The sequence below is a fragment of the Peromyscus leucopus genome, chromosome 12 (assembly GCF_004664715.2).
Source record: "Peromyscus leucopus breed LL Stock chromosome 12, UCI_PerLeu_2.1, whole genome shotgun sequence".
Classification (NCBI taxonomy): domain Eukaryota; kingdom Metazoa; phylum Chordata; class Mammalia; order Rodentia; family Cricetidae; genus Peromyscus; species Peromyscus leucopus.
This window is the reverse complement of record NC_051073.1, coordinates 37,829,023-37,839,579: the sequence shown is the minus strand read 5'-3', so window position 1 is coordinate 37,839,579 and position 10,557 is coordinate 37,829,023. Positions and strand designations below refer to the sequence as shown.

The following is a 10,557-nucleotide window of genomic DNA, read 5'->3' as shown; positions in this document are numbered from 1 at the left end:
AAATATATATGATTAATAAATTTAATCATCTGTTTACATCTGTTATCATTTAATAGATATTTAAAGACAGATAAATATGGAAATTTTGTATTTCCCCTAAATGTATCCAGATTTGTGTAAATGTATCAAGCAAACTGCAGAGAGTCTATGAGTGATGCATGGCCATGCATGTAGGTGGCTAGAAAATATTAGTAGCTATTTCTGACACACTTAAAAAGGGATGGAATTCCATTCTTTCCTTTTACTGTATAGTTAAGGATGCTCTAAAGACATCCTTTTATCTCTCTATACATGCTTTTTTGAAATGAGAAAAATTAAGCTGCAATAGAAGGGAAAAAACCCAAGAATGATGAGTCAGGTAAAGAAATTGTATAAAAGGATCTCATATGAAAAGAAAAAAATCTTACAAACAAGAATAAAAGGAAAAGTGAGGATCCTTAAATAGAAATAACTTTATCTTTTCTTAGGAAAGTTTAGATAGGAATTTGTGTATGTGAAGAGGATACCTTTGTCTCTGACATCAAATAAAAATTGGTTCACTAAATCCACATCTTTAGACAATCTGATCTGCATTTTTCTTCCAGCTTATTCTTCACTCATCACAGCGGCAATTTTTTGTAGTTTCATAGGGAGCAGATGATTTTCTGGTTGAGTTTATTTTAAAAGGAGCACTATTTTCATAAGCTGACAAATTCATTGGAAAAGTATATTTGCTTTTTTTTGCTGCAAGCCTCAGAGAAGATTATGACAACACATCTCAAATGTGTTCTTATTTTTATATATTATTATGGACCAAGGTTTACACATTATATATATGTATATATGCATATATATATGCTTAATGTGAGATATATTTATATCATGTTTATGGTATCCATACTAATTTCTTAGAAGATTTGGAAAACCATTCAGAGTGTTCATGTAACTTATTTTTGTGAACAAAAATACTGGAATTGTTAAAGTTGGAAAATACAGCGGTTATCAATCAACTCCATGTGTTTATTACCTTGGGCTACTGCAAGCTATCTTAAATTGAATAAATAATTTCCCATTTAAGCTATGGCTACCATTTTAGACCTTTTATTTTAAAAAATTCTCATTGTTAACAATTAACTTTCTCAATGTTTGATAATTGTTTTTCAAACTTGTGAAGATGAATCCAAGGGAACAGCCATAGATTTACTCCATGCATCTGTCTATGAAAACTATCAGACTAATGGGCTCACTCTCGGCCTTTCCAAGGGTGATTCTTGTAACATACTAGAGAAATACAGTATAGTTAGTAAAAAATTAGAGGGGGGAAAAGCCTCTAAACAACCACCTACTATGAAATATGTAGAACCCTATAAAGTCAATTTAAAAATATAGACAAACCCAGCCTTAGAATATTTAAAAGCACAGTATTTTTGTCCATCTCCCTCCCCAAAAATGCCCTTCATACAGTAGTCACACCTGACACAATTGCACTATATGGAATCATTGATCGTTTCTGCAAATCATTGTAACAACATCAGGCACCAACAGTTAAGTTATTAAAAATAAAACAACAGTACAACCCGTAGAGTTGAGTAAAACTATTGAAAAAGAAGCATGTCAAGTTGGAAGCTACTCAATCACAAAACATGGAAGAATGATCAACTATTTCTTTCTTATCTACCATCAAACTCTACATACATCTTGAAGATGCCACACCTGGACAAATTCCTTTAGATTAAGTCCATGAACACTTCCCAAACATTTCTATACAAAGTTATACATTCATGCTGAGTTATTTATCATTATGTAGTAGTGATAATCTGCAGTGGGCCAGAGTTTCATTTGCAGGCTATTCAGAGAGGACCTGTTGTAGCGTGATACTTAAATCCAGGGTGGAAGCATAAACCTAAGGTGTGCGGCCATAGTCTGAACAGGAGACTGTGGGTTGTGATGAAGGGATGTCTGGAGAATCAGAAGAATGAGTCGTAGAGGGTATATCTTTTTTTGTAGAAATGCTGAGGCACAAAATACAGGTGTTCATTGTACTTTCATACATGAAATCCCTTCTCCTGTATGTGCATCATATGTAAACGTAAAGTCTGTATGCTGCTGACTATTCGTCTCTGATGTCCAATGAGTATGACTCCAATTCGTCTAATATCACTGAGAGAGTATGAGGAGGGAGAGAAGGGAGAAGAGACAGAGAGGAAGGGATTGGGAGAGAGAGAGAGAGATTTTAAGCATATATATTTAATAAATACAAGCCAGAGAAAATGAATACTTAGCTATGTTAAATATATGCCATGTTACATTGGACAAAGAATGTGTTGGTTAATTGTTAAGTAGTCCTATAAACGGATAGCAAAAATTTTGTATTTTATTCTCCCTTGTTCCATAAAATATTCTAAAATTCATGTAATTTCAAATTTAATGATATAAAGGAAAATTCCATATCCAGATAGAATGTTTACATTTCTATTGGCATAAGACTATTTAGAATTCAATTTGTTATATAGATTTGCAACAGTCATAGAAAATACAGAGAATGTAGGGTAGGGTATAATATGGGTATGAAAATGACATTAAAGCAAAATTAGTAATTTTGTGGAAATGTACATATTCTACAACCCTAGAGCAACTGCACTGCTGTGCTTAAGAGATACACACAAAAAATGGATACAAAAATTGTACAATTCAAAAGTACTTGCACTAATACAGATTTTGAAAACAGTGGAGTCCCATACAGTAGCCCAAACTGATGAACTAGATTTATAGGCATGAATGCAAATGAATCTCAAATGTTGGGTGAGAAAAGCAAGAACAAAACATAACCTCTGAGATGAATTTTTAAATTTACATAAAATATGTAAATTAGATATACACAGACTAACAAACATTAAATACAGAACAGGGATGACCTTGGGATGGGGGTGGGAGCTGTGGTGGAAGTGGGGTACACACAGAGCTTCAACTGTCTTATGAATGGATTATCTCATAAACTTGGTGGTGGGTACCCTGGAATTTGTTATATTAGTCTCTGTACTTGTTTGTGCATATATGAGAAATAATTCATAAGAATCAATAAAAGCCAGTATTTGACTTAAAAAACTGTCATCATTTTGAACCATATAAAATTGCATTCCTATCTTAAAACAATGGCAATTTCACACGACTCCATTGTTAAAATATCTTTAATCCACATTTTGAACATTTCTATTGGATGTAGCCGAAGAATTATCTTTGAGACAATGGAAGATGTCTGAACATGATAATACACAGAAGGATCTCTAAAATGACAAAGTAACACTTTAAGTAGATTGCTTTAATGAAGGTAGTAGGAATTAATTATGCTTTATTAGTATATGTGAATAACAATTTACCAAGGCAACAAATACTATGTTGATGTAATGTCTATGATGTGAATAAGATCAATATGTATTTTGGAAGCATTTACAACAATGTCACACATCCATTTGAATTAAATATATTCTTTAAAAGAATAATAGTTCAAAGTGTAACTTCCATCTTCCACTGAAATGATAATGAGAGAAATCACATACTAGCCTTAGGAAAGGTATTCTTGATTGGACATGTGAATTTGAAATTCCATGAGCAGAATACCTAATTACAGTAATAAGCCTAGAACTACTTACTCAATGCTCATTCTTGAAATCAGATCAAACGTTGTAAAGCCTGCTGCCATGAAGTTACTCTTGTATTGACCCATCTTTATAGAATCCAACCAGTCACCAACTGTGACGAACAATGGATATTCAGGAACATCACCAGGAGATTCTGGCATTCTACAGAGAAATGAAACATAGCATTTAAAAGCCAGATAAGCCAGCCTTAGTCATTTTTAGTTTTTCCTTTTGCAATATTCTTTTATCTAATATTTTTATCCTCTACTTGAGTGAACTCTAATTTTCTGTCTTATTCAGCAAGTAATTAGAAAAAACTTTTTTAAAATCAAATCAGTCATTTCTTTTGACATTTTCTGCTTTTTTTTTTTTAAGCCACTATGGGTATTATTACATTTGATAGATCTTTAGAAGATCCATTTTTTTCTATATTCTTTGTATGTTTTCTCTAATGAAATTGATTTGAAACTTGAAGCCTAGTCTGCCTACTCTCTCTGCATGGAGAGTAGCAGTTGTTCATGATTACATTTTCTTAGGAATCCATGCCCTTCACCACATGAAAACCCAGAGAATCAACTAACCTGGGCTTACAGGAGCTCACAGAGACTGAGCTGACAACAGAGAGCCTGCATGGGACTGACCTAGCCACTCTATGTGCTACAGTTGTGTTCCTCTCATGGGACTCCTAACAGTGGGAACAGGGGCTGTTGCCGACTCTTTTCCTGGCTTTTGGGACCCTCCTCCTCATACTGGGTCACCTTGCCCAGCCTTAATACATGGGGAGGTGCTTGGTCTTACTGCAACTTAATATGCCATGTTTTGTTGATACTCATGGGAGACCTGGCCTTTTCTAAACAGAAACAGAGGAGGAGTGGATTGAGGTGTCGGGGCAGAGGGAGGTTGGGGGGAGGGACTGAAAGGAAAAACTACAGCCCCGTGTAAAATAAATAATTTTAAAAAAGGAATCCATGTCCTTTTACCGGCCCCACACTTACTGTGATGGTTCTCCTTTTAATGATGAATTCATTGATCAAACTTCAAATTATGTTTTTAAACAGTCTTATTTAAAAACAATTTCTGATATCATAAAACTTAGTTGCATAAGTAGGATTTACATATAACCAAGTATAGTGTATGAGTATTGTAGCTCAAAACATAGATATAAAGGCATAAAATAAGGCAAACGTCAATGAAATTTGGGCTACCAAGTCAAGGAGTATAGTATTGATAGATATTAAAATTGTATTATCTCAATCATTTTTGTTTCTAAAATATATACAAAAAGCATTCTAACTGAGAATGTTTTATACTTTAAGCACAGAAATAATATAAAGGCATTATTTCAGAAAGACTAGGAAAGATATGTGTGAATGCATGCATACGTATACATAGCACACACACATATTACCTAAAGTTGGGGGAATAAAATGGAATTATCTTAGAAATTATAGTAAAATAACTCAGGATTTGGGGCTTAAATCATTCTAGTAAAACATTGTAGCATTCGTCTTATAGTCCATGAATGAAGCTGTGTGTTCATGAATGAAGCTGTGTGAGATTTCTGAGAGCTAGTGAGACAACTCCAAGTAAACAAGACAAGAGTCTGGTAACCTCTGTTCCTCTATAACATGGGATGGTCTTGGAATGTGCTTTAATGCCCCTCCCAGGTGTAGTAAATAGGAGCGGGTTTGCTTCAGATTATCCATCATCTTACCCATTCTTATTCAGGATGAGGTTTCCAAGCATGAGTTGTCCTCCTGACCATATACAGCTTAAACTCATGTGACCTTGCCCTTGAGACTGTATACAACTTGGACTCAAGTGAGCTTTGCTTACATGACCTTGCTTAGCCCACAGAATACCCTCACAACATAAATTGTCTGATGCATTGAATAAAAATTGTTATTACATGAGACTTTAGTCTGTCTCATTTTTTAGGCTTTACTCACCGAGGTTCATACTACCACATAGAGGAACAACATAAGAACATGTAAATATTTTGATGTTTGTACAAGCACGTGGTAGGAAAAGTGTTTGTGTAATAATTGATGCATTACAATCAAAGTCTCATTTAAACATTCTTAGATACAGAACTTACATTATCTAGTAAACTAATAATTATCTTTAAAAATATGCTTATGACTTCATTCAAATCAGTATTTACTAAATAATGAAAAATGTTCTTACTACAAGTAAACTGTTTTATTAGACACTGAAAGTTAGTCCAACTTCCAATTATTTTGTTCCTAGTATTTTTTAAATGAATGAAAATATCTGCAGAAATTTGAACATCAATATTTTACACATTTCATCAAGCTTTTGCCATCAGTATTTTCATTGGAACTAGAATTTGCTAATATTCAAAAGCACTTGGCTAAAACCCTATGAAGGAAGAATTTCTGGGCTAATACATACTATTTAACTCTGGTATCATTCTTATAAAGTATACATTAGAGTGAGCATTAAATTCTAAGGTGAAAATTGAAGACTACTACAGTCAAATTTAATCTTAATTTTTTTTTTTTTTTTTACCTTTCCTTTAAAGTCTTTGAGGAGCACAAGTTGTACTTTTTTTCACCATCTAAAGACTAGGAGGTGGTGTCTTGCAATGCAGGACTAAGTCTTTGCTACAGATTCCTTTCTTTGGATATTTTCTTTGCTACATTGATTTCTTTCTTTTTCTAAACTGAGATTCAATTTAAATTAGAGGTGGATATAAGTGTGGATATTGGAGAAACCCAGAAGTTTTTGTGTTTTTTATGGAATAGGAGTTTGTGTACACCGTACTCTATGTTGAGTATAGTTTCCCTTAGTGGTGATTTTACTTTAAAAAAACTATTTAGTTTCAGTATATTTCAATAATTTCTATTCTGGAAGCTAAACCATAATGATAAAGCTATTTAACTGTGGGTTGTTTCATTCTAGTTAATATCAGAATGACTCACAATTTTATGCAAAACAAAAATGAGTCATGCTCAAATTTGAAAAGCTATCATAGCATCTAATGACAGACTCTAGATTGTTGCAATTTTTCTTCCAAGTTTCTTAGCTGTATATATGTTAATAAATATCATCAAATAAAAATTCATATATGAAATACTAAATAAGAACCATCGTGGCAAACAAATTTAACTAGATTTTTTTTAATGACAACATTCCTTAGAATCTCCAGTTGTCAAGCATGCATTCTGAATATGTAAGAGAATTCAAAATAGCTTCTGCATATTTTTCCTAAATTATTTAGTCAGTGTCTATAACATAATCTTTTAGGAAGTACCACGGTATTTCACAACTAACTCTCAAAAGATTAGGACACCCTTATTGACTATTAGTATAAATAACCATAGGTGAATGTCTTATTTTAGAACAATATGGCTTTAATAAATGGAATTACTTGTTAGAGAATTTTGTTAAAATGGAACAAAATTTAAAAAAATAATTTAAATTTACATTTCCTTTATATTATTTCTTTATTTTTTTGTTTTTATTTGTTTGTGTGAAATAGTATTTCACTATGTGGCTCAGCCTGACCTCAAACTCTAGATCCTTCTGCCTCAGCCTCTAGAGTTCCAGGATTATAGTCATATACCTTAACACCTAGTTTATAGTCTTCTTGAGGCACAGGGAAAGTTAAATAAGTCTCTTTTTCTACCCTGAGATGACACGGGAGCACCTCTTGAGATTTCACAATTTTATGCAACTGGTGAGCAGAAATGTGATTTGCTAATTTTATGTCATTAACATAGAAAATCGATGGAAGAACAAACACCCTTTAAAACTAATGACTGAAATGGCCCATTTCCCCATTGAAAAGCATTCCCAGTTGCTCCCGCAGTCTTCCATTGTCATAATTTCCTTTCTCGCACACACACTTTAGTAACCTAGTTAACTCCATGGCCTTTTCTGCAGCTGGCTTGGCACTTGATTTAGTTAGGTCAAGGGGCCCGCATTGTTCACAGTGGCTATGTGGTAATTTTGATTTCATTTTATCTTATACTGAAGTTGAAAAATGCTGCTATATTCTGGCTTTCAGAGTTGGACACTATCACCCTCACATGAATTCTCCAGAACATTGCCTAATAAACAATAAATGCCCTTTCCTATCAAACCTGTACAGTGATAAATTCAGTGTATTTTTGGCTGTGATTGTGGAAATCTCTGGTCTTTTGTGATTAGTGGAGTTGCTCACCTGAAACATCTTCCTAGCTTAGCCAGAAGCTCACGTTTTCGAAGTATATATTGTAAGCTGGATATAGCAGTTCACATCTGGAATCTCAGCACTAAGGAATATTATCACTTTTATAGGAAGTTCTCTTGATTCAATGGCTATTCTTCTCTACATTTGGTTAATTCATATATCAACATCTGAATATATACATTACCCATCCAGTCACTGAAAGAAAATTTTACTTTGCATTTTTTCAAATTTTCAAGATTTTTACATTGCATTCTTTTCAATAGAGCCTATTATTTAACTTGATCACAAATTAATGAAATAATTTTGAGACTAGAAATTAAAGCATGATTTGACTCAAAATATCCTAAAGTATCAAATGCCTGGAAACATGTATTTTGCCTCTACTTAATGCTTAAGGGGAATGAATGAATAATGTTTGCAGTCTGATTCTTAACTGTGTTAAGTTAGAGGCATTAAGCTTTGTCAGGCTTTATTCAGTAACTTCTGTTTTTAATTGTTCAGATTATTAAACATGCATAATAAGATTGATAACTGGTAAAACATACAGGAATAATAATTAAAATTATAGGTAACTACACAAAAAGAGATAAGTGTAAGACAGAAAAAAAATGCATTTAAAGTAATCTCTCAGAATTCTGAGTAGAGTACCCAGGACATGGTCCCTAAAGAGAGATAGGTCACTGGATCTCAATGAAAGAGTCTTTTGTGAGGAAATGATCCAGAGTAAAAACAAATGTCATACCACATGTAGTCACAATGTATTGGCAGTAACTGTCATTATATCACTATGGGATCAAGTCACAGTACTCCACAAACAATGACAGTAGCCTATCATTTGAGCTAAGCGGGAAAGCGTTATGATGTAATGTCTGCCATTGCAGGCAGGAAGAAGCCACACGTGTATGCAGCACCAGAAAATCCAATCTATAGACATGCCTAAGGATGTCATTCTGGAACTATGTTCTTGCCATATTTCCTTCATCTCTCTATGTTGTTGTTGTAGTCATATCTGTTCTCAGCTAGTGTTCTTCAAGTGGCTGCACATTGTAGGAAGATGCTTAGGGAGTATATGTCTATTTCTGTGCTATTTATCTAGATGAGGGAGGGCATATGCTCTACATTGCTGTGTATACTGCTCTGTATAAATAAAATGCTGATTGGCCAGTAACCAGGCAGGAAGTATAGGCGGGACAAGCAGAGAAGAGAACTCTGGGAACAGGGAGGCTGAGTGAGGAGACTCCAGCCTGCCGCCCAGCAAGCAGCATGTAAAGGCAACAGGTAAAGCCACAGAACACATGGCGACATATAGATTAATAGAAATGGGCTGAGTTTAAGTGTAAGAGCTAGTCAGTGGTAGGCCTGAGTTAATGGCCCAGCAGTTTAATTAATATAAGTTTCTGAATGATTATTTTATAAGTGGTTGCGGGGTCCTCAGGGGCTTGGCGGGACCTGGAGAGAAGCTCTTCAGCTACACTACATCGTTGTATTTACTCGATAAAAACAATAAAGCGACAGGATGTGCTACACCCAAATATTTTTAAAGGCTTTTTAATAAATTTCATCTATGAAGTCTTATTTAGCACAAAGAAATCTAACTAGGAAAATAAAAATGCACTTTCTTTTCTTATACTCATATCTTCAGAATAGTGTAGGGCTAAGAACCATCTGTAGATTTTCTGTTATTCTCTACTGTATAATCTGAGTGAATATAGACTTTGGAGTTGATGAACCTTGTGGTTTTTTTTTTTTTTTTTTTTTTTTTTTTTTGACAAACAGCCTCCTTGAGTCTCCCTTTCCTTATCTGAGCCATGGGAACAGCAGTAGTGATAATTAAAGAAATAAGTAATGAAAGTACCCAGTAGATACAACAGTAGATACAATGATTAGCACACACTACAGTCTCAATAAGTGGTACTAATTGTTATTGTTTGTAACACAGAATATGTATCAGTACTACTACAGTTATAGGCAGTATTGTAATTATCTTGTGCCAGAAGAGTAGCTCATTCAGTTTAGATTGTCTTGTGGGCACGTAGGAACTTCATACTTTCTGACCAATGCTTCATATTCTATCTTCCTTCCACAAAGCTGATTATTGTGCAATTTCTGCACAGGCTTGACCAGCCAGTTATTTCTGTATGACAAAACATCAATAAAGTACCAGTGACAAAAAATCAAAACAAAACACATTGCTCAAGGCTTGTTTATGGACATAAACAATTTTGTAGATGTTGATAATATAGTCAGTGTTGTGAAAAACCTTTTGAAAATAGATGGAAAATTGTATATTAAATTGTTGAAATTGTTGAAAATTATTAACTGCATACAAGATGGTCTTAGGTTTCTCATCATATTCTGAAGCTGAAGCATTACAGCACTGGGATGATTGTTTCTCTACCTTCTTTATTCACTGTAAACAAAGTGCTTGAAAATCCAACCATCCACTTGTATGTACTAAGGAAAATAGTAATTAAAGTTACTAAGAACTACATATTTACAAGATCCCTAGCCATGGCCAGTGAGTTGTGAAAATATTTACAATGTGCCTTAGCTTGAGCAGAATGTGACTAGTGAGCCCATTGACCATTACGGACCAGCATCATCCATCTGAGCAATTGCTTCATATCCCCAGATAACATATTTGAATTGATGTTTAAAAAGCACAAAATTGTTTGCCAGTGACTTTCAGTGGGCTTGGAACAGAATTGGAAATGTGATTTTCTCTCCCTGCTACCTACTCTT

The 10,557-nt window shown here is 34.0% G+C and overlaps 1 protein-coding gene across 1 annotated transcript in view; it reads right to left on the bottom strand.

Annotated features, from left to right (window-relative positions):
* Positions 1–254: 254 nt before the first annotated feature.
* The window catches only part of Epha6 (EPH receptor A6), a 951,985-nt gene continuing 941,682 nt past the window's right edge, over positions 255–10,557 (bottom strand). The window contains 2 exon segments of the mRNA XM_028879452.2: positions 255–2,139; positions 3,630–3,779. Coding sequence (XP_028735285.1) covers positions 2,025–2,139; positions 3,630–3,779 — 265 coding nt within the window. The 3' untranslated portion in view covers positions 255–2,024.